At 36.9% G+C, this 26,608-nt stretch overlaps 2 protein-coding genes and 2 long non-coding RNA genes across 5 annotated transcripts in view; 2 read left to right on the top strand and 2 right to left on the bottom strand.

The window, feature by feature from the left end:
- Positions 1-11,136, bottom strand: part of HHIPL2 (HHIP like 2) — a 30,395-nt gene extending 19,259 nt beyond the window's left edge. Inside the window, exons 1-2 of the mRNA XM_003767724.3 lie at positions 10,548-11,136; positions 1,740-2,392 (exon numbers count right to left, since the gene is read on the bottom strand). Coding sequence (XP_003767772.1) covers positions 1,740-2,392; positions 10,548-10,880 — 986 coding nt within the window. The 5' untranslated portion in view covers positions 10,881-11,136. The remainder of the gene's footprint in view (positions 1-1,739; positions 2,393-10,547) is intronic.
- On the top strand, positions 2,370-25,244 carry LOC116423380. Its single transcript, XR_004233978.1, has 3 exons — positions 2,370-2,464; positions 6,396-6,590; positions 25,202-25,244. It is a non-coding gene; the product is annotated as an uncharacterized LOC116423380 (long non-coding RNA).
- The window catches only part of TAF1A (TATA-box binding protein associated factor, RNA polymerase I subunit A), a 30,025-nt gene continuing 20,879 nt past the window's right edge, over positions 17,463-26,608 (bottom strand). For both annotated transcript variants that reach the window (XM_003767732.4, XM_031967083.1), the window contains exons 9-11: positions 25,616-25,739; positions 23,897-24,051; positions 17,463-17,995 (exon numbers count right to left, since the gene is read on the bottom strand). In XM_003767732.4, the coding sequence (XP_003767780.1) occupies positions 17,880-17,995; positions 23,897-24,051; positions 25,616-25,739 (395 nt within the window). In that variant the 3' untranslated portion in view covers positions 17,463-17,879. The remainder of the gene's footprint in view (positions 17,996-23,896; positions 24,052-25,615; positions 25,740-26,608) is intronic.
- LOC116423379 lies at positions 25,243-25,719 on the top strand. Its single transcript, XR_004233977.1, has 2 exons — positions 25,243-25,286; positions 25,636-25,719. It is a non-coding gene; the product is annotated as an uncharacterized LOC116423379 (long non-coding RNA).

Raw genomic sequence — 26,608 nt, 5'->3', positions numbered from 1 at the left:
TGCTGGCAAATATTTAACAACTGACTCAACTCAAAAAAAAAAAAAAAAGAAAAGAAAAGAAAAAAAAAAGAAAAAGAAAGAAAAACACATACAAGAAAAGCTTCCCTTGAATTAGAAGAAGGAGGGGTCCCCTCCCTGACATCCTGTCTAGATGGAAAGGTGGACTGACTCGTCAGCCCTTGGGATTCAGAATTAGCCTTGTGGTAACCAGAGAAATAAATGGAAAACTGTAGCCCAAGAAGAAACAAGGTGGTACCTCAGAAAGAGGCTGGATTTAGAACCAAAGGATTCGTCTTTGAAAACCAATTCTGCCATTACTTCCACCCATAAACCCATTAGCAACTCTCTTTGTAGCTCTCTGGTCTTTAGTTTTCTTATCTATAAAATGAGAGGGTTGAACTAGATACCTTTAAGGTCCTTTCAGCCCTAACTCTAGGATCTTCAAATGACACATCTTACTCTGGCAATTATTGAGGAATTTTGTCTTTGAAGTTGTTCCCTTATGACCAGGATTAGACTGAAGCTGACACTTATTGACTCCTAAGAATTTAGTTGTTAAGTGTCAACATAAACATTTATGCTTTGGAAATTGTCATAATTCAGGGATTGATTTGTTGCTTTGGTAATTATCTACGGGAAGTAATGGAGAAAATATTAATAATATAAATTGTATAATATAAATGTATCGTTGGGGACACATGTTTTCTTGGGAAGAAAACTTTTTTTTTCACATTACTTTTTAAAATTTCATTTTAAAAAAAGACAGAAAAAGAAAACAAAGCAAAACAAGACAAAACAGAACAATGTTAGGTGCCTAGCAGAACATCAGGGAGGTTCAAAATCTATAATAATAAATTTCCAGTTCAAGAAAGGTAATAATAGAAGAAATTATATCCATGAGTGTTCATCTTTATTTCCTTGTAGGTTGTAAATTGTTAAATATTTACCAGCACACACCTGTATATGTACACATATACACCCACCCATATACCAACATAGATATATTATATATATGAATGCAGGTATCTATGTGTGTATGTATGTAGATAGATAGATAGCCTGGTGCCATTTTATCACAAGTGGATAAGGCACTCTTTCCCAGGGTTTGACCTCATTGTTGAAGACTTAGAACATCAAACTATGTGCCCATGATGATTAAAAGTGCTACACATGGTTAGCATGGATTTTATCCAGATAGCACTTATACATGTTCCTATTTTTACCAAATAATTTTAAATGGCTTTTTCATGTTTGGTAAATAAAGGGTTCAAAATAATTAAGCTTGAACCCCTTCTCCATGGGTCTTTGAAATTCCCCAGTCTATCTGCAAGGAGAGTGAGAAGAAGTACAGCAAATAAAAAAGGGGGCAGCTAGGTGGTACAGTAGATAATCGAGCACCAGCCCCAAAGTCAGGAGGACCTGAGTTCAAATCTAGCCTCAGACACTTCCTAGCTGGGTGACCTTGGGCAAGTCACTTAACCCCAATTGCCTCAGGGAAAAAAAAGGATCCTCTTCAATTTGTACCTTCTTTTTCTTGTATTTTCTAAGTCTAGAAGAAGTTCAACTCAACCAATGAAACCCCAGAAGAGTCCTTGAGTAAAGGGAACATATTATAAGGGTCTACTCTGAACATTCACATTATTTGGCAATGACCCTTTGAAAATGTGATGAAACAGTCACAGAACACAGCCAACCAAAGGTGTCCTTATGAGTCATCTGCCACCTGTAGAATCCTTTACCTTTCTGAGTTTATATCCGCCTTATTGATATCAGCCCGAGAAACCTTCATCTCACTGATACGAATTTTTTCTACCTTCTTTTTCCCCAGGCATGAGTAGTATATATAGAACTTGAGATTGCGCCGAAATTTAGGGTGGAAAGCCAAACCTAAGAAGCCTCTCTCATCACCTATCCATGGGGTGGTCAGCACCAAGTTTTTGAGGTCTAGAAAAGGATCCTCTAAGCGACTTCCATCGGGCAAATAGACCCACACCACTCCAATCTGCTCTGCCACAAAGAGGCGATGGGTTCCATCCCCAGCATGGACCATGGAGACGGGGTTCCTCAGGCCGTTGGCCACCTCGGTCAAGCAGAGTTGCAGACAGCCCTTACGGTCCTCCACCACAGCTCCAAGGTTGCGATTGAGGTGGTCATTCCTTAGCACATTGGGGAAACAGTAGTCCTGGTCTGGGAGATTGAGGAGGTGGCAAAAGTGGGCTCCATTTTTCTCTTGGGATGCCCAGATGTGGCGGTCATTGGTCAGCAGAGAGATGGCAGAGTGGCAATTGGAATGGAACGCTGAGCAGTAGTCAGAGCAAAGGCCGGGGAGATTCCGGAGGGGAGTCTGAGAGTTCTCAGCATCATAGAGGTGAGCTGCATAGGGTGAGCACTCCTAGAAAGGGAGAGGAGGCTGGTCAGAGGACTTGACATCCAAGAACTTTAATGAGTGTGTGTGTGTGTGTGTGTGTAAGTATTAATAACTATTTTTCAAAATAATTGCCTTTCTTTGTAATCCTATTTTTAATGCATTTAATAATATTCCAATAAGAATACATCTTAATTCTAATAAGAATTATTCTAACACCAAAGTAATTCATGATGCAAAAAAGGTTAAGATTCATGTTTTCAGTGCTCTCAATATATCTAACCACTTAGGGGAGTCATGTGCGAAGTTAGGATCCAATATCCCCCCCCCCCCCCCCCCGACATGATTAGAAAAGTTAATCCTGCTAGGCCATCATATGCCTTCTCTGAGCTTAGGCTGCTTGAAATGCCCCTGGGGAGTCAGACACCAGACCTATCTCAGTCTAAGCCCTCCAGCTTTTCTCACTCTGCTGCTTGACTCACATCCATAAAGGAAGTGAACCAAGGGGTATTTTTGGTCTGTTCTTTTACAGTGTTTAATAATATGAAACACACACACACACACATTTTGTTCAGTTCAGCTCAGCCTACTTTCACCTTTGCTGAACAAATACATCTTTCATCTGTAAAAGGAGAAAATCATTTTCAATAGTCGTACATCCATAAAATATTTTGTTGGTTAATGGTTTATCACATTTTAAAAGCTTAGCAAGGGAAAGTAAACATTTAGGAAACGGCCCAAACTTTCACAGTCTTTAGACTGTTTTACACACACACACACACACACACACACACACACACACATACACATACACGCAGAGGCAGATAGAGGCAAGGGGCTGAGGTGAAAATGTGAAGACAAAAAAAAAAAAAGACATTTGGCCTCCCTCTTAAGGGAAGGAAGGGGAGAGAAAGAGGTCCCTGCCAGCTCTAACTCCATGATCCTGTGACTCTCTGTCACAATCTCTCCTCCTGGCTCACTCTTAATCAGCAAAACAGAGCTCTGTCAGCCCACAGTTCTTGCTCAGATTGTTCCTGTCATCTATGGCACTATGCCACCTCTTCATTCATATTGGCAGGATTCTGGTGATTTCTGATCCTGATGCTCCATGATGTCTCCCATGGTATCTTCTTCATTATTGTGGTTTCCTCTTTGCTCTTCCCCAAAACTCCTTTACATTTTAGGCCTGGGATATTTTGAATAATCTACCCTAAATCAAGTTCCTCTTAAGGGATCTTGGGAAAACCTCCCACTCCAAAAGCATCTTCAAGCTTCTCTTGCTACAGAGAAATTAAGTGGCTTGCCCCATTTACACAACCATATGTGTGAGATTTAACCTAGGTTTTTCAAATATCAAGGCCAGCCCTGTCTCTCTAAATGTTACATAAAAGTCAGATATGATTTTTAAGACTGCTCCAGATCCAGCATGACAGCCATAGGTTGTTTGCTTCCATCCATGATCACATATTAAAGAGGAAATGGAAATAATGGTGTATATGAAAAAGGAGCAATAGATCTGGATCAAGAAGACCTGGATTTGGCTTGGCTCTGCTATTTACTGCTTGGGCAAGTCAGTTCACTTTGGGCCTTGGATCATCTGTACAATGATGGTCTTGCACTCTTTGATTGAGACATCTCATAAAAGTTCAGTACTCTTAGGTTCTATTCTTAGTCTCTCCCATTCATATGTTGTGTGAATTGTTTCTTTTCATTGGAACCTGGCTATTAGTTATAAAAACATCTATTATGTGAAACTGAGTTTTGAAACAAATTCGCTAAATTTATAACTCCATTTAAATAAGCACCATCTTCTTCAGAGTAGTCCAGGGGGAGGAGGTCATAGACATCCCATCACTGCCCTCCAGCACCTTGGAGGGGTGACCCTCTTTTGGAGTGACCTCCAGAGTCCATAGCAGATCATAGTGATCTCTCCTAAATGATATATCTTCATTCTTTCAAGGTTAAGTTTAGTAAAAAGTTTAAGGTGTGATTGACTTCAGAAATGGGATGTGACCAGATAACAATGAGATTAGTTTTATTGTATTATAAACTGAATACAATGACAACAAGCAATTGGAGAAATATAATCTTATCAAAGTGATGCTAGACATTCCATCTCCCATCTCTATGTTTTTGCACTGGCTGGCTCCCATGCTTAGCATGCATTTTCTCCTTGCTAATGCCTTCCCTCCCTCCCAAACTATCTTTAATTACTTTTATGTATATTCATATTTTATGCTGTATATATTTTATTCCCCATTAGAATGTAATATCTTTGCAAGTAGGGATTATGTCATTCTTTGCACTTACATACACAATGCCTTGCACAGTGTATACTTTAATACTTACAGCAGGTGCCTAATAGATATTTGTTGATTGCTATATGTACCTGTTTCCAACAGAATGGAAGTTCTGTAAGGTACATACTGTTTGGCTTTTGTTGTTATAGTCCCTGTACACAGCACAATATCTGGTTCAATAAATAGTTGTTAATTGTTTGCTTCTAGGGATACAAAGGTCTAAGGAGATAAATCTCATCCAGTAAATTTCTTATATTCATTTTAATTTTGGTTTGGACCTGTGATTTCTTTATAGCAGAGTGTAGCCTGAGAAGACCCTCTTTTTCAGATCAATGGCTATTCTGCAACTTAAAGCTTTGAAGACTTGGCTGGGATACTGAGTGTTTAAATAATTTGCCCAGGATCATACAGCCAGCATATATCAGAGGCAGAGGTGGCAAGTTGGGCCCTATCCTTTTATCCAACATGCCTATCTACTATTACATGAAAATATATTCAATAAATGCATGGTTATCAGTTAATAATTAAGAAATGATACATTCAAAGACCCTTCTGTTGAAGCAGAACAAATAATTAATGCTAATCTGAAGTCTTTAGAATCTTAAAGTCTTTAGAAACTAATATAAAAAATAAAATTAGTGGGCATATATTCCTTACTTAGTTTTTTAGTCATTATTAATTATTGACTGGGTTAGTGTTAAGCTAACAAATTTTTAAAAACACCAAGGAACATGAAAAGTCCAAAATTAGCACTTTAAAATAACATTTTGCTACTTCTTTTCAGTTATAAAGGCCTAGGGCCTGATGATCTTTGTAAGTTGTAACACATTCCCTTTTAATAGCCTCTTGAAAATGAGGGTTCTTGAAAGCAAAATTCTCAGTCTTTAAACCTATCCCAATATGAAAAAAAAAATCTAATAAATTCACTGTCACTCCTTCAGCTACAGTTTTTATTTTCAAATTTCCTGTCCAAAATTTGAAGTTTACTCTAGGACTGCCATATGAATTTCCCAAAAATTACTTTGGGGACCGACACTGGAGTCCTTGACAAGAAGCAAAGTTGCCTTAGAGATGTTCTTTCCTTTATCTATGAAGACAGTCATTTTCCCACTGCTCTGAGTATGTGCTTTTCTTCTTGGAATGAGAGATTTTCATCATTTCATCTACTCTTATCCAAATTGTCCAAAAACCCATAGGGAAACCCAAGAACCAGCATTAAACTCTTTACCTCTAATTCATAAGCATTATTACTCTAATCAACTAAGTTAACTTTTCTCAGAGGAGTAAGACTTCTCTGACTGTTACTCATTTTTGCATTTCACAGGCTATCCTCTAAAGGAAGTTCCAAAGAACAATTAAATTATCCAAAGCAAACAATATATAGGAAGACCAAAAAAAACCATAGATATTGGATAATTAAAAAATTGAATGATCCCTTACTTATCTCAGAGTCCCCTAACTCCCACCCCTGAGATATCAATTTGCCCTAAGGAAGAAGGAATGGCCCAGAAGATATTACCAATTTAATATTCATATCCCCTAGTCCCTAGCAGAGTATCTTTTCACATTGCAGTTGCTTAACAAATTTTTATTGTTGAATTGAAGGCATTTTCCACTTGTTTAGGATTTCAGTTAAGCCAGAGAGAGTTTGATGTGACAGAGACAATAGGAGTTGGAAATCATATCTAGAAATGACTGATATGTGAAAACAAAATGTGATTAAATTAAAGGAGGAAGAAGTATCGAGGAAAAAAATCAAGAGAAAGCAAAAATCATGGAGTTTAATCAAAAAGGTCAAAAAGACATAAAAGCAACGAAAACTAAAGGAAGAAGATAGACAGAGGGCAATCACTCACAGCAGAGGTCAGAATGAGGGGCTATCCTTGTGCCAGTGGTCTGTCTGCACGCCCAGAATTTCCTTCTCTGTAAGTTACTGTTATATACAAGCAGCAGCATCTACCTACCTCTGGGTCATTCTTTCTTTCTCAGCATCTTCTAATGGGGAAGAGGGAAAGAATAAGCAAGGGTGTGGCTCCTACTATAATATATACTGAACAATATGCTGCATTTTAAAAATATTACTTTATTTGATCCTTACAACAACCTTGCAAAGTAGGGTTTTGTAGTTGAGAAAACTGAGGCAAACAGAAATTAAGTGACTTACCCACACAACTAGTAAGTGTCTGAGAATAAATTTGAACAGATGTCACTGTCTCCAGACTCCCCTCTCTATCCATTGAGCCACCTGGCTGCCTAATAACTTCTAGGCAACAATACTAGAAAACTAGTCACCTGCTCCATTGCAATGAGGTCCATCCGTTGTCATCACCATTGGTCATTATAGGTTATGATATGTAAGATAAGGACTAGTTTTATATTCCAGAAGCCCTGCTTTGTTCTGCTTCTATAGACTAGGTAAAGGCAGCTCCAAGGTAAATAAGAAGCTGCTGCCACCTTCTTCTAGGTTACTGCTGGCTTTTCTCTTTGTGCTAACATAACTGAAAACTGACTATAATAATGGAACATAAAACTTTGAACATGGGGAGACATTAGTAAGGAGTCCAATTTTTTAAAACAAACCACGAATGACAAGCTGTCTGTTGCAGTAGATTTGGGGCAAGAGTAAATTTGGGGTTTCCTTCAAGTTTTAGCTAATATTCCACCTTCTACAAGTATGTTTATATGTGAGTTTCACAGGAAATGGAAGGAGAAACAAAATGGTTTGGTGATCCACCTAGCTTTCTGATTTCCAAAATATTAATATTTCTTCATGAAATTACTTTGTATCTGTGAACCTTTATATATGTTATTTTCTCAGTTATTGAGCATTATTGGACTTTTAGGAGTAAAAAGGATGGGAACTCTATGTCACCCTCAATTGTTACCATCTGTATTTGGCCCAGAGATACAGTGAATAGGTATGAACAGGACAGGTAACCTTAACAGAAGTAGGACCTCAGATAATGTTCCATTATTGAAAGGAATGGTAGATTGATGAGATCAAAGATCTATTGAATTTGTGTCATGTCACTTAATACTGAAAGATCTTTGAGGGCTAGAACTGTTTCCTAGTACAGTTCTTTGTTAATAGGACATGTTAATAAGTGACTGTTGAATTGAATTGATAATCAACTTTGCAAAATATAATCCTAGCTAATTGTGTTTTTATCTTTATCTTATAAAGTCCTCCATAAATATTGGCTACCAGTATCTTTAAGTAAAATTGAATTGACTTGGCTCAGTTCACTGGCTGTGGGATAACATTTTATATTTGAGGTGAGGATGGCGGTAGGTTAGGAACGTTATCTGAAAGTCCTACTTCTGCTAAGGTTACCTGTCCTATACATACCTATTCACTGTATCTCTGGGCCAAATACAGATGGTAACAATTAAGGATGAGATAAAGTTTCCAGTCCATCCTTTTTAGTCCTAACAGTCTATTAGTGCTAGACACAAGCTGGTTTCTATGAGAGAGAAAAAAGGAGAAGAATCCTAGGAAGTTAGAGCTGGAGGGATCATCTTACTTCAGCCTCATTCAGTCTCATTGAGACCCAGAGAAATAAAATGACTTGTTTAAGGTTACATGGTAAATAATAGTCAAGATTCAATGTCTACAGGATTGGAAAAATAGGGACATTAATATACAGTTGGTAGATTCGTTAACTGATCCACCCATTCTAAAAAGCAATTTGGAACTATGCCCAAAGGACTATAAAATTATATGTACCCAGGTTAGAGCACTGGCCCTGGAGTCAGGAGGACTTAAGTTCAAATCCAGTCTCAGTTACCTGACATTTACTAGCTGTATGACCCTGAGAAAGTCACTTAACTTCAATTCTGCTCTCCCTCAAAAATTGTGAATACCCTTTGGCCCAGAAATACCATTACCATATCTGTATCCCAATGAAGTCAGAAAAAGGGGAAAGGACCTATTTGTATAAAATTATTTATAACAGCTTTTTTGTGGTGGCAAAGAATTAGAAACTGAGAGGATCCTCATCATCTGGACATCAATTGTGTGATATACTATTGTAATGGGATGCTATTGTGCTATAAAATATGATGAGAAAGATGGTTTCAAAAAAACCTGGAAAGACTTATATGAATTGATGCAAAGTGAAGTGAACAGAACTAGGAAAACATTGTACACAGTAACAGCAAAAAAATAGTGATGATCAACTGCGAAAGACTTAGTTACTCTAATCAAGACAATGATCTAAGACTATTCCAAAGGACTCTTAATGAAAAATGCTATCCTCCTCCAGAAAAACTGATGAATTCTGAGTGCAGACTGAAACATACTTTTAAATTTTTCTTTATACTTCTCACAAGTTTTCATTTTTGGTTTTCTTCTCCAACATGGCTAATATGGAAATCATTTTTGCTCGACTTTACATGTCTAATTGATATCATGGTGTTTGCCTTCTCAATGATGGAGGAAGGGGCAGGTAGGAGGAAAAAAATCTGGAACTTAAGGTTTTTTTTTTTTTTAATAAATGTTAATTTTTTAAAAAAAGAAAAGAAAGTCTTGATGGCAGCTGACACAGACTCGGGCCTCTCTCCAACTAAAGGGAAGGTATAAGGGTGGTGGTAGCCAGGAATTGACAATACAGCCTTAGGCTATAGATATCCTTCCTCCTGGTTTCTGAGTCTGACAATGTCATAACTCTCTCCAAGAATTTTGGTAACACTATTAACTTCTTTGGATCCCTCAAAGTAGTAAGACCAGAATTGAATGTGTGCTATATAGTATCTCTGTAAATAGACCGAATTTTTTTGTGGGCCTTCTCGTCTTAAAGTTGTTTGGGGCACAAACCTGTTAAGTGGTTGCTCAAGAACACCCAGCCAATATGGGACAAAGTGTGATGTGAATAATACTGATTTTGCTGATGTGAAAGTCAGCTCTCTACCCAATCCACCACACTGCCTCTAAATGACCTATAGTTTTCCCAGTAAAATCGAGAAGCTCTTTCCTAACTAACCTTCCACTCCCCATCACCCAACACTCTCAAAGTCAGCACACATTTTCATAGTTCACATTTTTAGGCTGAGAAGTACATTGGTCCTCTCTAGAATGTGGATTTTGGCTGAATCCAGGACAGCTAGTGAAAGCAAAGCCTGCATGACTCATGTGATCAGCAGCATGACATTTACTGAACCAGCTCCTGAAAACCTGTGGATTCATGTCTCTAGGGACAGAAATGCTCTCTCTCCTACTGTCCCCCTGCACCTGCCCCCCACCACTACTCTGACACTAAATAGAAGACCCAGGAGGGGATGGATCCCCAGATACTACATGGGACCCAGGATAGAAGGGGTCTCCTACTTCCCCCCTCTAAGACTGCAGAGAGGATGCAGGAGTGGCTAGAATTCCCAAAGGCCCATCCCCACCCATCTTTTACTCTCTTGCCAAAAAAAAAAAATTCCCTTAAGGAAATTATTTTAAGCTAAGGATACAGGTTAGCTTTGGCAGCTAAAGCTAATTTTGCACACCTCTGTTTTCACTGAGTGTCTCTATTTAATACAGACAGCTTAGAAGGAAGGGATGCTATTACATTCAGAACCTGGGGGCAAGATAAAGTAAGTTCCTAGCAGATAGGAACACAGGATTAGGAGCAAAGCTGGTAGGTAGTGAGTTCCTCATCACTGACAGTATCTAAGTGGAAAGTGGGTGACCACAGTTGGCAACTGTTGATTAGTAGCAGGTTGGAGTAGACAGCTTTTTCATTCCCTTCTGACTAAATTTGGTGATTGATGGAAGTAGAATGGCTTCACTACTGCCATCCAACCTGGCACCCACGCTTAGCAGCTAAGATCAAAGTCACATTTGAGTCTAAAGTCTACATTCTGTACTGCCTCCTAGCCATCATATCCATCCCTACCTGGCACAGGATGTCCTTGATATAACCACCACACAGCTCAGGGCCTCTCAGGTCTAAGTATTCCATGATGTCCCAGTAACGGGCAGCAATGCGGCGGTCCTTGCTCTGATCACAGCAGCCAAAAGTTTCATAGTCAGAGCAGAATTCTAGGTGCACGGGGGGCTTGAAGGGGGGCCCATAATCCAGGCACTGTGGATGTCCCTGAAGAAAGGCAGCCTGCATTAGGAAGAACAAGAGCCCAAAACAGGAAACATTGCAAGATTTGGGGAGCTGGAAGCCAAGTCTAGATGCTGAGTGTCTTGGACCACCCCTAGGGACAATCCCTCTCAGCATCTTGGCCTGGGAAACACTCAAGCTACTGTTTGCCCAAGTTGTCTTCCCTGTTTTCTACTTGATCCCTCCCTCTTTTTTTCCTCCTCCTTTCCCTCCTCCTTCTTCTCCCTCCCTCCTCTTTTCTCCATGAAGTTTCATAGGAATCCACTGAGCAGAACTTTTCTAAAAGGTGGAGAAGTCATTCTCTCTGTGAGATCTCCCCTATTTTTATTCAAAGGAGGGAATAGGAAGCAACCCAACCACGATACATAAAGCTGTTAAAAGACTCCCAACTCCCAGTGCTGAAGCTTTTATGATTGATCAATGAGCAGAGTGAAATTGTAGCCACAAGTCATGATCTGTAAGGTTCATTCTGACTTTAAGTCCAAAGAATCTGTAACTTGAACTCCAGTTCCAAAGCCCATTGGTAGGGATGCTCTCCTCGTTGGTAGAGATGAATGCCTTGTACCCTGGACTTTGAAACTGGGGTTATGTTAATATCAAATACACAAGACTCTCTATGGAGAGAAGAAGCAGGAAATCATAATGCTTACCAGTTAGGATACCCATTTTACAGGATAAAGAACCCTGATCCACAGCAGGATGATTTCAGAGAGCCCTGGAGAGACTGACATGAACTGATGCTGAGTAAAATGAGCAGAACCAGGAGATCATTGTACCCCAGGAACAGCAAGATTATGTGTTGATCAATTGTGATGGACGTGGCTCTTTTCAACAATGAGATAATTCAGACCGGTTCTAATAATCTTGTGATGAAGAGAGCCATCTACACCCAGAGAGAGGACTGTGGGAACTGACTGTGGATCACAACATAGCATTTTCACTCTTTGTATTGTTTGCTTGCATTTTGTTTTCTTTCTCATTTTTTTCTTTTTTGATTTGATTTTTCTTGTGAAGCATAATCATTGCAAAAATGTGTATAGAATTGCATATGTTGAATATATATCTGATTATTTGCCTTCTAGGGGAGGAGGGTGGAAGGAAGAGAAGAAAAAATTTGGAACACAAGGTTTTACAAGGATGAATGTTGAAAATTATTCATACATGTTTTGAAAATAAAAAGCTTTAATTAAAAAAAAAAAAAAAAAAAAAAAAAAAAAAACCCTGATCCTATCTATTTCTAACACTGCACATGGAAACTAGCTTCAGTGAGGAGGACCTTAAAAATATAATTTCATGATATTTCAGGCACCACATAGGACTTTGGAATTGATAAATTATGCCTCTGATAGCTGGATTGTAGATACACCAATGCAGAGGAAGTAGTAGAAAGTGAATTTAGGGAATCTTATACACATGACTAAGAGTAAGGAAAAGTGAAATAAGAGAAGAAATGAGCTCCATATAGAAATGTTTGGTTGGATAGCATTTTCACTTCTCTTGTTGTTGTTTGCTTGAATTTTATTTTCCTTCTCATTTTTTTTTCCTTTTTGATCAGATTTTTCTTGTACAGCAAGATAATTGTATAAATATGTATGCCTATATTCAATTTACATATATTTTTACATGTTTAACATATATTACTTGGGATCTAGGGGAGGGGGTAGGAGAAAAAAGGGAAGAATTGGAACACGAGGTTTTGCAAGGATCAATGCTGAAAAATTATCCTTGTGTATGTTTTAAAAATAAAAAGCTTGCGGGGCAGCTAGGTGACACAATGGATAGAGTACCAGCTCTAAAGTCAGAAGGGCGTGAGTTCAAATATGGTCTTAGACACTTCCTAGCTGTATGACCCTGAGCAAGTCACAATCCCAATTGCCTCAGCAAAAATAATTAATTAATTAATTAAATTTTAAAAAAAATAATAAAAAGTTTCAATAAAAAAAGAAATGTTTGGTTGGGAAGATATAACAGAAATAACACATTTTATGCTCAACCTAGTCACACAGAGAGCTCTCTATGGCTAAAAATTATGTTCAAGTGGTAATCTGAATCAAAGGAGGAAGTTGTCATAATAAAATAATAACTAAAATAAAATAATAAATATAAAAGATTTATATAGCATTTTAAGGCTTACAAAAAATTTATAAATATCATCTCATTTTGTTGTTGCTCTTCAACAGTTTCAGTCATATTCAACTCTTTGTGACCCCATTTGAGGTTTTCTTGGCAAAGATACTGGAGCAGTTTGTCATTTTTTTCTCCAGTTCATTTTACAGATGAGGAAACTGAGTCAAACAGGGATAAGTGACTTGCCAAGGGTCACCTAACTAGCATATGTCTGAAGCCAGATTTAAGATGAGTCTTTCCAATTCGGACCTGGTTCTTTTATCTACTATGTCACTAGATCTGGGTAATTATTATTATCTGTGTTTTAAAGATGCTAAATAGTCACCTCAATATCACATAGTTAATAAGCATCTGAAGCTTCATTTAAACTCAGGTCTTCTAAGTTTAGCACTTGTATCTACTGTATCTGTAAAGTAAGTTCTTGATATGTGGATAGTCATTCTTTAGAACAATGCATCATTTTTCTTGGGTATTGGATATGCATACACAAAGCCAAAGAGAAATGAATTAGCAGGGTTTGTACCCATAACTCTTGACTGTTTTGTTTGTTTGTTTTCATAGCTCTGCTAGGAACCTTGAATTTGCTCAAGATGAAAAGTTATCCTAGGAAATTCTAATAAAAGCAGCAAAGTGTCTAATTTCAGGTGTCCTTAGAAAGGCTCCCTCTCCCCACTTACCACCATAATCTTTCCTTGGTTGTATTCCAATAAATGAGAGACAAATAAGTAGATAAATAATCTGGTCTCATTAATTACTCAGATACTTCAAACTCAAGATAAAAATCAAACTAAAGCAAAAATAGGTCATCTTTTTTATGAAATTATATTCATTTTTGTTCATTTTTGCTCACTTCTTAAGAAAAGGCAAAGGGTTTCCTGCCATGAATTATGCAGATTGCTGTTGTCTTTACAATTCTCCCTGGCTCCTTTCTCCTATTTGTACTAATCTGTGTCCTACCTGTTTTATTCTTTTTTTTTTTAATGACCACAAGCCCAACACACCTGACTCATCCATTGCTGACTAAATAGTTTCCATGGGCGTAGCAGCTAAATAGGCCAGTAAAATCGGTTTTCTGGTAGTCTTGCTAGAAGCCATCTGAATGGTACAGTAGATACTGTGGCCAAGCCTGAAGTCAGGAAGACTCATCTTCCTGAATTCAAATACAGCCTCAGAGACTGACTAGCTAGTAAAGTTACTTAAACTGTTTGCCTCAATTTCCTCATCTGTAAAAGGAAATGGCAAACCACTCTAGTATCTCTGCCAAGAAAACCCCAAATGCAATCGTGAAGTCAGACACAAATGAATAACAATAATATCAGTATGCTGGCAGTCTTGGGCAAGATGTGTAAAAAATTGCCAAAATCTAGCCAGTGAAGTACACAGCTGCCATTGGCTTCTCAGGAAAAAAGGAGGATTATCCTCACCCCAATTTGGAATGAACATTTCCCTATTTTATGGAATACTTGCCAGTATTTTGGGGTTATTTGATGTCTATTTGAGTTTCAGTTGCCTTTTTTTCATAGAACTAAAGTTTCCATGAAAGGGCATTTCTTTCATAAAAAGCTTTTTTTCGTTTTTTTAATTGTAAAATCTTCAAGTGGTAAAGTGTAGAAATAATTTTAAAATAACAAAATTCTAGCATTTCTAGACACTCTGAATTTGTGAAGTCAGGCTTAATGGCGTTGTTTTTGACCTCTGGCCACCAGATGTACAGAACAAGTGATGACTTTTTGGGTTTTGCAGTTATTGGAGCAAGTTGCTTAGTTAGAATGAATGAATTTTTAAGGATGAAAATGTAAAATTTCAGAGAGGGGAGGAAGTTTCATAGGAAAGATCTACACTTTGATTTAATCACTGTTGGATTAAACAGCAGTACAGAGTAATAAATGTAAATACCAAAATTGAGGCAAAGATTACATGAATTGCCTAGGAACACACAGCTAGAGAGTGTCTGAGGCTGCACTGAATTCAAGTTTTCCTTTTTCCAGATCCAATGCTCCTTTGCAAAGCATTTTATCCTCATAATAACCTGGCTAAATGCTACTATTATCCTCATTTTAAAGATAAAGAAACCGAGGGAGACAGAAGTTAAATGTCTTGCCCAGATGTTTCTCTAATCCCTACTCCTCCTGATTTACATTTAAATATATGGTACTTTAAGATTTGCAAAGTATTTTATTAGATATCTCATCTGATCCTTAGGATGATGGGAAACAGGTACTATTACAGGTGAGTAAACAGAAAGTCTACAGAGCCAAGACAAAGCAAGGGACTCCAAAATCAGGTTTGAACATTGTGCCCTCTGTGCCTTCCCTGTAACATGGTCAACATGAATTGCCTTTGTGAGAGTATGGAATCTTTTGGCATTCATTTTTTGGTTTTTTGTCTGTTTTTTTGTTTTTTAAAGGACCCTTGTCATAGCCCTCTGTACAGTGGGTCTTAGCTCTCAACCCAAGCTCTACTGACTCTCCCTATCCTTGATCACAGAAATCCTATCACTACAGACTTATCTGAGCTTGGGAAGGTAAGACTGACTTAAGTTGTGATACCTGGTGATCATTTTTAATTGGCCTATTTGACTTGATTTGGATTATACCTATAATTTCATCGATATAGGGAACTTCTCCTGAGGAGTATAGAGTAAAGGGAAACCTGTGGAGATACCAGAGCTAGCTATTGTAGTTAACCCCAAATAGTACTGGGTCCTGAGAGGAATGAAAACTAGTTTCCTCCCGATAATGGAAATGGAGGCCAGGGTACTTTACTACACCAGCTCCCATAGTTGTTGTTTGTCTTTCATTCTTGAGGAGGACACAGGGATGTGATACTGTGACATGCAAATGAACTGGATTTAAATGAGGGAGGGCTGGCAAAGTCACCACTCTCACTCTCCCCTCCAGAGCCCTCTGGGTCCAGTGGCCAGATCTAGATCAGGACAACTGAAGATGGCCCTGGATGCAGAGGGAGACCTTGGCCTGTTTAAGTTGAGATCTTTAATAAATCTCAGTTTTGCTGATTTTGTGCCCATTCAGTGACTGACTAGCTAAGAATTGAGGCAAAGAATGGTCTTTTACCTAGTCAAAAATAAAATCAGTCTGAGAGGGGACGATGAGGCTGTAAGGGTGAGGAGAAGAGATGGCACCTGGAAGCTATTCCTACAGGGTGTTGAACAAAGCTGTCATTCCAGTTGTGGAAGCTGTGGGCAGTCAGCTTAGCTCTGTTATTACTATTACTAGGGGCATAAGTGATAGGGGGTTTGTTAATCTTGCTAATAACATATTCTCTCTATTGTTGGGGTTGAGACTAGTAATTCTCTTTCACCTGGAAGGAGTCCATGAAAGCTTCACTATCTTCCCCAAGATTACCCCGACTCTCCCTTATCTACTACAATGCACAGTATTGAACAGGTCCCACTTCCTAAGTGTATTGCTATACAGCCCTACATCAGTAACATAGTGGTGAGGGGGGTTTGTGAAGTCCTGATTGCAGAGATTTTATATTGGGTGGCCACTCATCTGAAGGACAAGGAAATGATTGGCAATCAACCCAAAGAAAATGCAGCCAACTATGTTGTTTGGGGGCATGCAGTGGAAGGAACGAGGCCGGATACTTCTGGACACAATCCAGAACAAGCTACAGTCACATATTTAAATAGAGTTTAAATAGAAATGGTTCATTCAAGATAATGCTTGTCTCTATCTCTCAGGTGATAACCCCCTTCAGGAACAGATTTTAACTCGCCAGAGGCTGAGGCCTCTGGTCCCAGCCTGGTCTTGACCAATCTGCTTTCCCTAACAAGGATCTGATTTCTAAGAAACATTGTTTTCCTGGTTCACTAACAGCTCTGAATGCTTTGCTAGACAACCATTATCCCAAAGGAGGATACAGTTGGGATGGAAGAGTCTACCTTTGCAGGTTAAAGGGGAAGCCATAAGGCTGTTATTTGAGAGTGCTTTGAGATACAAATCAATTAAGATCTTTCACCTACCCTGGAAGTTGGTTCTGGGTCAGAGGTCTGGAGAGAACAGTTTGAGACAATTAAAGGCTCTCTTCTTCCAATTTGGACCAATAGAGGAATTTTTTTGATGTCTGTTGTTGGTAGAGCATGTCAGCACTCTGCTATCAGGGGAGAGTTTTCAGCCCACAGAATTTCATTTGTCCCTTCCCCCTCCTACTTTAATCTGTTAGAGCTCAACTTAGAGCTGCCCAGGAACAGATCTTTCATTTATAACATTTTCTCTAACTGCTCCTATAATATTTATTTCAATTGACAAAGTGTTGTTATCTATAATATCTGAAATAACAGCTTACTCAAATCACTCACAAATGATCCCAGGTACTGTTTACACTCCCTCACATTGGAAAAATCTCAGTGATGGTTCAATTAACCTGAAGGATAATCAGACGAACCAAAATGGAAATCAAAGCTCATTTTATCCCAAACAGACAGCACCAATAGTGCCTCTTGGATTCACTATCAGGAACATACCTTCATTCAGCCTGGGAAAGACCCCAAAGAACCCCACTGCATCAAACTCATCACTAGAAATAAAGCACAGATTCATTCGACAATACAGTGTTCCTTCTTGGAAGGATCATTTTTTATTCCATAAAAAAGTTAGAAACATATAATAAACATTATAGTTACAGTGAAGCTACAGTTATGCTGAAATGTTTTCTTTGCAAAACAGATTATAACAATTTTAACAGAAAAATAATTTTTTTCTTGAAGACTGCCTTCTTTTAACAGAAGTACATTGTGTACACATTTTTATAATGTTTTACATTCATCAAATGCCCTTCTCACAGTCATCTTGTGAGGGTGGCAGAGAAAATGTTACTTCCCCCATTTTATAGATGAGGAAACTGAATCGCAAAGCTTTGAGACTTTCTCAAGATTACACAAATGTTAAAACTGGGACACAAATCCAGATCTATCTTTTGACTCTAATTTCAGTGATTTCTTCATTATGTTATAATTCTGTAACACTAATGTTCTTCTGAATCTAAGATATTGTGCTTCATCACAAATTTCTTCATTGTTTTAATGCTTTTCTCTCGGATTTTATGACCTTGTTTAGAAACATACATAAAATATTTGCAACCTAAAAAACAAAAAGTAAATAGTAAAAATCTGACACAAAACTCTTACCTTTAAATTGTTATTTTTTACTTCAACTTTATTTTATTATCTATGCCAAGAATTTCTATCCCACAGACCACCCACCTCTTATTACATAGATCTTTATCCAGAAGATAAATAACCTGATTAATTTGATAAAACTTGGTCTAGCATTTACTGAGTGCCAATTATGTGAATAGGAAGAATAAAAATGAAACAGTCCCTGTCCTCTAGATCATATTCTCCTGGAGGTAAATAATGATGAAAATAGGCAAAATGCATCAGAATAAATATAAAGTGAATGAGGGGAAAAGGGGAAGGATCAAAAAAGACCTCCTACAGAAGGTGACACATAAGCTGTGCTTTGAAGGAAACTGGGAATTTAAGTGGAGATGACGAAAGAGAGTGCTGCAGAGAGGGAGGAAAGCCCATGCAAAATCATGGAGTGGGAGATAGACTTGCAAACCAGGTAAAACAGTTTCACTGTTTTAAAAGCTTATGGCCAGGAAATAATCTGTCATTGATCTGGAATGATAAACTGGAACCAGAGAGGGAAGGGCTATAAAAGCCAACCAGATCTCAAAGGGCTATAAAACTGTGCATATCCTTTGCTCCAGCAATGTTTCTACTGGGCTTATATCCCAAAGAATGAGAAGTAATTTAAAAACTGATAGAAAGAAAACTCAATGTCACAAAAACCTGGAAAGGAAGGAACAGTCATTGTTCCCAAAAATAAAGTAGAGAAGAATGCCTCTGAAAGCAAGGTCAAATGCTACCTTAGACACACCCCATACCACCTAAGGCAAATCATTTAACCTTCCTTCCCCAGCACAAGGGGACTAGGTTACAGACTCTGAGGCACTTTTCTGCTTTAGATCTACGGTCTCAAGAACTGAGAAAATCCCCTGGATTTCACCAGAAGTCACGGCAGTCTCAGAGAGCAGTTTCAATTGAGTGGTGGGGTTTAGAGTCATATTCCAAGAAAATACATAAAGATTGAAAGGAAAACAAGGATAGGAAACAAAAGTATTTAGCTTATACTGGGGATCTGGTGATGAGAGGGAGGAAAGATATAGGAGAAAGAGAGTAGAGCAGAAAGCCTTAGGGAAGGCTTTTATGAACAGGATGATCTGGGCATGCTGATAAAGCAATAGAAAGGAAGCAAGTTAATAAAGAGAAATTGAAGATTTTAACAAGATAGCTGATGTTCAATGGGGGTAAAATCTCAGAGAAGAAAGGAGGGAATGGTAACAAGAACATGGGTAAAGTGGTTTAGCCTTGGCATGGAGACAGACTGTAGAGCCATGGGAGAGAATAAGCATTGGTTTTTAGGAGATAGGAAGTATAGGTATCAGGAGACAGAGCTCCTCCTCCAAATCCTTCTGAAGAGAAATAAAAATTTAGATAGTAATATTGTGAATATGCTTATAAAACATATAAGCAGTTTGAGTATAAGATCAGTGATTATACTGCTGAATAAAATTGCTTTCCAAGATTAGTAACATAATGTGCTGAAATTCATATGCTATGATCATACTTTTAACCCATCATCACTATAGTGTATATTTTTTTTATTTTAAGAATTCAACAAACATTTATTTTCAGTGATGAATATATATATGTATATATATATATTGTATGTGATCTGTCAGTGTTCCCCAATCAAAACTATATACCACATATACCCCAAAGAGATACTAAAGAAGGGAAAAGGACCAGTATGTGCCAAAATGTTTGTGGCAGCCCTGTTTGTAGTGGCTAGAAACTGGTAAATGAATGGATGCCCATCAATTGGAGAATGGTTGGGTAAATTGTGGTATATGAATGTTATGAAATATCATTGTTTTGTAAGAAATGACCAGCAGGATGAATACAGAGAGGCTTGGAAAGACTTACATGAACTGATGCTAAGTGAAATGAGCAGAACCAGGAGATCATTATACACTTCAACAAAGATACTGCATGAGAATGTATTCTGATGGAAGTGGATTTCTTCAACAAAGAGAAGATTTAACTCAGTTTCAATTGATCAATTGATCAATGATGGACAGAAGCAGCCTCACCCAAAGAAAGAACACTGGGAACTGAATGTAAACTAGTTGCATTTTTGTTTTTCTTCCCAGGTTATTTTTACCTTCTGAATCCAATTCTCCCTGTGCAACAAGAGAACTGTTTGGTTCTGCACACATATACTGTATCTAGGACGTACTGTGACACATTTAACATATATAGGACTGCCTGCCATCTGGGGGAGGGAGTGGAGGGAGGGAAGAGAAAAGTTGGAACAGAAGTGAGTGCAAGGGATAATGTTGTAAAAAATTACCCAAGCATATGTTCTGTCAATAAAAAGTTATAATTATTTTTAAAAAAAAACCTATACCACACACCAGTAAAATATCTAAATTCTCTGTGACCCACACTTTCCTCTGTATCTTCTGGACTAAAATTTTTAGTAGTTTTATGGAGCAAGATTAAGAACTTGGAGCAAGGAAAGAAGAGAAGAACAGAACAAGATACCTATAGAGCTTGTCAATCAGTATGTGTATGTGAGATGGAAAGATGGAAAATACAAAAGGACAATGATTTAAATCCAGAATTAAACAAGAAGCTGAGAATGGGATAGACTATCTTCAGAAAACTCCTTTCATGACTTTAAACTTCTACCAGAAACAAAGCGCCTCTTTTTAATATCAAATTCCACTAGTGTTATTGGATGGCTATGAAATATGAAATACCACAGACTCAAAAAGAACTAATAAAATGAATATTACAATGATGAAAATGATGGGATGATGGAAAGACATATGGTAAGTATGAGCATTGCAAAACCAATGAGGAACTTTGAAAAAGAATGGAAATCAATTAAGTCATCAAGAAAATATTAGGAGGAGGTAATATGCTGGTGATATGATGAAGATGGGAGATACATATCACTAATGGTCCCTAGTATCCTTGCAATGTCAGGAGACAGCAATTGGATTTCTAGAGCATTTGAGTAGATTCTCTGTGGTGAATTTGGGGAAGGACATCGGCAAGAGTCATATAAGACAGAGAGACAGAGATAGGTTTAGAGCAGAATCATAGAAAAAAATAATTAAAACTGATGAGATTACAGATCCATTTGAGTGTTGAGGAATCAATAATAAAAATTAGCACATATGGCTTATTGTACCTTAGGATTTACAATTACCATGAAGTAGTGAATAAATTATGGATTTACTTTTCCTAACCCAAGGCAATTAAAAGAACTTTATCAGAGACCAGTTCAAGTAACTTCCTCAAAGACAGTTTATTGGCGGGAAAAAAAGCAGAGATGATTAATTCTTTTTCTGTGATAGGTCTCTTTTTGGTCACCTGGTGGAAGCTATAAATTCCTTCTCAGGAAATAAAAAATGTTCTTAAGTGCATAAAATAAAATACATTGGATTGCACAGGAAATCAATTAGAATAGAGTTATCAAAATATTTTTAAAAACAAGTTCCCAGACCCCAGATAAAGAACTGTTACTATGAGATATGAGAAAGCCAACTCTGTTTTGGTTGTTTCTTTCCATCTATAAGAATTAATTAAAAGACAAGTATGAATTAAATTCCCATGGCATCGGAAGTGTCCACATTGAGATATATAATTTTACTAACTTGGCAAAGTAAGATTTGATTAATAAATTGTAAATTTGGTATCATGTGTCTTTAAATGAAAGTGTTATGCCAATCTTTGCTACTCTTCATTATCACACACACACACACACACACACACACACACACACACACAAATACAATTTCCTGAAGACAATCTCTTACTCTCAGTCTTTTGTTCTTTTGTTTAATTCTAGGCCTAAATCATTGTCTATTTGTATTTTCCATCTTTCCATCTCACATATACATACTGATGGACATACACATACACACACACACACACATGCATGTGTGTGCATATACTTATATATCTATATGCATATATGTATTTTTATATGTCTTCCCTTAGCAGGGAATTTTATCAACTTTCTTTGAGATTGTATAAGCTATAATTGTATCCACTTTTCCAAAGATATATATGTCTACAAAGATAAATAACATGGTTTTATGAATTGTTACACACAATTTCACTAAGTTTGATTATATGTCATATTTGTGGGAACTTGTATTTCATAGATCATATTAAATAAGCTACATTAAATATAAAAGCATAAGCAAACAAGCTATATTAAATATAAAAATTACTTCATGAAATTACGCTATTCAATCAATAGCTATTTATTCAGCTATATAACCATTTAATAATAATTTACTTTTTAAAAGTGTTTTCCTCATAAGTCTGTGAGGAAAATGAGACCGAGAGAAATTATGTAACTGGCGAGGATCATTCAGCTAGCAGCAGGCAGAACGAGGACTCAAACATAGGTCTTCCAACTCCAGAGCTGAGAATAATTTTTTGATGTTTAACTATAAGGGAAGAGGACAGAGGGAGGGGTGGAGGGGAAGCAAGGAAAGTCGGACTATAAAGAACAACAGAACTAGAGTCAAGGAGACCCAAGCTTGATCCTTTTTCTGATGCTTACTTGCTAAAGATGATAGACAAGTGACTTAACCTCTTAGTTTCTTCATCTATAACAATTAGTGATATAGACTTGTAGTATTAAAGTTATTTCAGGCATATCTGACTCTGTGTGACCCCATTTGGGGTATTATTGGCAAAGACAAGAAGGAAGCAGTTTACCATTTCCTTCTCCAGCTCATCTTACAGATAAGGAAACTGAAGCAAACAGGATTAAGTGACTTATTCAGGGTCACACAGCTAGAAAATGTCTGAAACCGAGTCTTCTGATTCCAGACCCAGCTCACTATCCAGTGTGCCACTTAGCCACTTGTAGTTTAATACCTATAGTATTAGCAGGTAGAACCTATAGTATCAACATTCAAGGCTGTAAAAGTGACAAAATGAGAAATGTTTTATAAGTCAGAAAGGGCCATATCAATGCAAGTTGTTTTAATTAATCAAAATAAATCTTTCAAAAATTATGAATTATGGAATCCAAGGAAGGCAGGACCTCTTCAGATTACTTTTATACTCTCAGAAGACAGACATTTTAGCAAACATCACTGTGAGATCCTCCTGTAGCCTCTTGGACCAGACTCACTAAACATGCTTTGCTGGAGATTGACATTAACAGTCACTGCACAGCACTTATTTCAATGCTATCTGCCTCTCCACACTGAAGTGCTATCAAGAGAATGAGAGTTTTGTCAAGCAGCCAACATCATTCACAAAGTAAAGATTGTCTCCTCTTTTCTCTTAGAAGGGTTTGTTTGTTGGGCTAACAGACATATTTCTTTTCCTTACAGGAAAAATTGCTACAGTGGAAGAAAAAAATTAATCCAAACTGCCATTACTATAACATGGTTAATAAATTTTTCGATTCCCTGACTGGAAAAAGCAGTGAAGCCCCCCAAAATTTCAAGCTAGCCACAGACATCATTTAAGACAGTGGGCTATTTCCAACTTCATCCTGCACCTCAGAATGCCATATAACACTACTAGAAATAATATTTTAAACCAATAGATAGCAAGACAAGTCAAATATGATCCATGACATAAAAATGTACATGGCACTCACCAAACAGATAGACCTGATCCCCAGTAATTCTTGCCAGGCATCTTATCTGAATCTCTAACCACCTCTCCCATTCTGCTTTATTGAGGGCAGAAGACTATATGCAATATACTTGCAATACACTGTGTCCAACACCACCCACTTAATAAGTATGTCTCTGCCCATTAAATAATTTCAATTTAAGCAACTATACAGGTAGATATTTTTGGGAGTTGAGGTCAACAGTTACCCCTCAGAGTGACACACTTGACATAGAGGAATAAAGGCACATACCTTTTCCTAACAGTATTCCAGATGTGAAAGCTTTTTTCAAAGCCAGAATCCTATTTTCTTTCCAATTTTTTTTTGCTAGATAGTAGCTGAAGTGAAATGTTGGCCACCAGTCCTTTCTAGAGCTCCACCCCTCCTGAACCCATTCTCGGTGTTTTCTGAAGGAGAAAAATGGGGAGAGGGAGTATAAAGCTGGAAAACAGACTAACTTTAGTAAAGCATTTGAAAAATGGAAAGGAAAATGTTTTTAAATTAGCACCACAAAAGAGAACATTGTAGGAATAATTTTTTTTTAAATTAAATCTCCATCTGATTTATTTTTCATTTATCCACTCAGGAAAAATTTTACTCTCCAACTTCACTTAATGAGTATATGTGCTTGAAAGACCTACCATCTTAAATCAGCAACCAATAGTTTTTATTATTTTATCTTATTCTCTTCTTGGTAAAAAGCATTTTATTTTTTCTAATTACATGTAAAAATAGTTTTCAACATTTATTTTTATAATATTCGGAGTTCCAATTTTTTTCTCTTCTTCTCTTCCTCCCCACTTCCTAAGACAGCAAGCAATCTGATGGAGGTTATACATGTGCAATCATGGGAACATATTTTCACATTATTCATGTTGTTAAAGAAGAAACAAAACAAAAGGGAAAAGCCACAAAAACAAAAACAAGTTTAAATAATATGCTTCAATTTGCATTCAGACTCATAGTTCTTTCTCTGGTTGTAGATAGCATTTTCTGTCATGAGTCTTTTGGAATTGTCTTGGATTATCGTATTGCTGAGAAGAGCTAAATCAATTATAGTTGATCATTGCACAAGATTGTTATTATTGTGTACAATGTTCTCCTGGTTCTATTTATTTCATGTAAGTCTTGCCAGGTTTTTCAGAAATCTACCTGCTTATCATTTCTTATAGCAAAATAGTATTCCATTGCATCCATATACTTGTTCAGTAATTGTTCAACTTGTTCAGGCATTCACCATGATGGGCATTCCCTCTTTTTCCAATTCTTACCACCACAAAAAGAACTCCTCAATCCAAGTTTACAAAAAACACAGGACAAATGGTCTGACTTTTAAAGGTAAGCAATCTAGCATACCTAAGATGTATAATATCTTAGTTATATAGAAGCTCTACACATTATACTCCACCTAAGAATTAGCTACCAATCCTCAAAGAATCAAATTTAGACATCTGGCTAAAAGAACAAAATTAGGTAAATATCTCATCACTAAAAACCAATTCCAGAAAAAAATTAATCTTCTCACAAAAAATTTAATAGGTATGTTTTCCTATACAGGAAAGCCTATCTAGATGTTTTCCTTCCTTTTCATAAACTGGCAATGTTAACAAAAGAAAAAAAGAAGGAAAAAAAGTTAAGCTGGGTAAGTATAGTTTCTTTCCTTTTGATTTGTTTCATCTTTTACAGTTGTGAAATATGAAAATGTTTTACATGAAAGCACATATATAACTAACCTATATTAAATTGTCTACCATTTAAAAAAAAGGGGGAAAGAAGAATGGAGGAAGAAGAATTTGGAACTCAAAATTTTGTAAATTGTCTTGACATGTAAATGGGGGGAAAAAAGAAATGGGAACCTGTTAAAATTGACAAGACACAGAACCTCCTACTCTTTCTGCATCATTGGGACTAGCCAGAATCCTGGGCCATTACGTTTCACTGTTTCAGCTATGTAAGATACTTTATACTTACCCCTTTATTATTTGTTTCAGGTACTTTGCCAAGTAGCTCCAAGCAGTTATGTTTTCAGTGCAACCAGAAAAATCCAATATTGCCAATAAAACTTCTAGCCCCAATTTATGGTGTTCTTCTTTATCTGAAATGAAAATACCAGGTCAATGTATAGTACTGAACTGACAGAGGTTCAAAAATTATAGTCTTTTGTGTTACTGCTGACTAGTAAATATTTTGGTCTCTTTCACGGGTTAGAATTATGCATTGTACCAAGCATACATAGCCTGTGATATGCATGGTTAATTGAACTGGTTAGTTTGCTTCTTACAGAGCTGTACATTTGATACCTGTAAATTCTCATTGCTGAAAAACAACTCAAATTAAAATTCCTACTAATGATAATACTAAAAGAAAAGCATAATACTGTCAGTATGATAGAAAATACGGCTAATTACATATTGTTAGTTCTGAAGTCTCAGCATAAATCAAGAATTCCAACCTCCTCTTTTCTAAACTTTTTTCCTGAGTTGCCCAAAATTTCATTTCATTTCTTTTCCCTACTCATTTTAATAGAAGAATTAATGATTAGTGAAATGTTTAAAAGGCAAGTTCTACAGGAGAAAGGACAAAGTTCCTCAATAATGTAATACAGGTAATGGATGATGGACTTTCTTCCCATTCAATGGAGACCTCCAACTTTGTAAAGAGCCTGGAAACAGTTATGCTTGGAAATGATTTTATATATTATTATTTTCTTTCTTTCTTTCTTTATGTATGTGTATATATATATATATTTCAACATATTATTTATTTATTTTTATTGTAGCTTTTTATTTACAAGATATATTCATGGGTAATTTTTCAGCATTGACCCTTGCAAAACCTTCTGTTTCAAGTTTTCCTCTCCTTCCCCCACCCTCTCCCCCAGATGGCAGGTAGATCAATACATGTTAAATATGTTAAAGTATATATTAAATACAATATATGTATACATATTATTTTCTTTCAATA

The sequence above is a fragment of the Sarcophilus harrisii genome, chromosome 4 (assembly GCF_902635505.1).
Source record: "Sarcophilus harrisii chromosome 4, mSarHar1.11, whole genome shotgun sequence".
NCBI lineage: Eukaryota > Metazoa > Chordata > Mammalia > Dasyuromorphia > Dasyuridae > Sarcophilus > Sarcophilus harrisii.
This window is presented reverse-complemented; position numbering and strand designations above follow the sequence as displayed.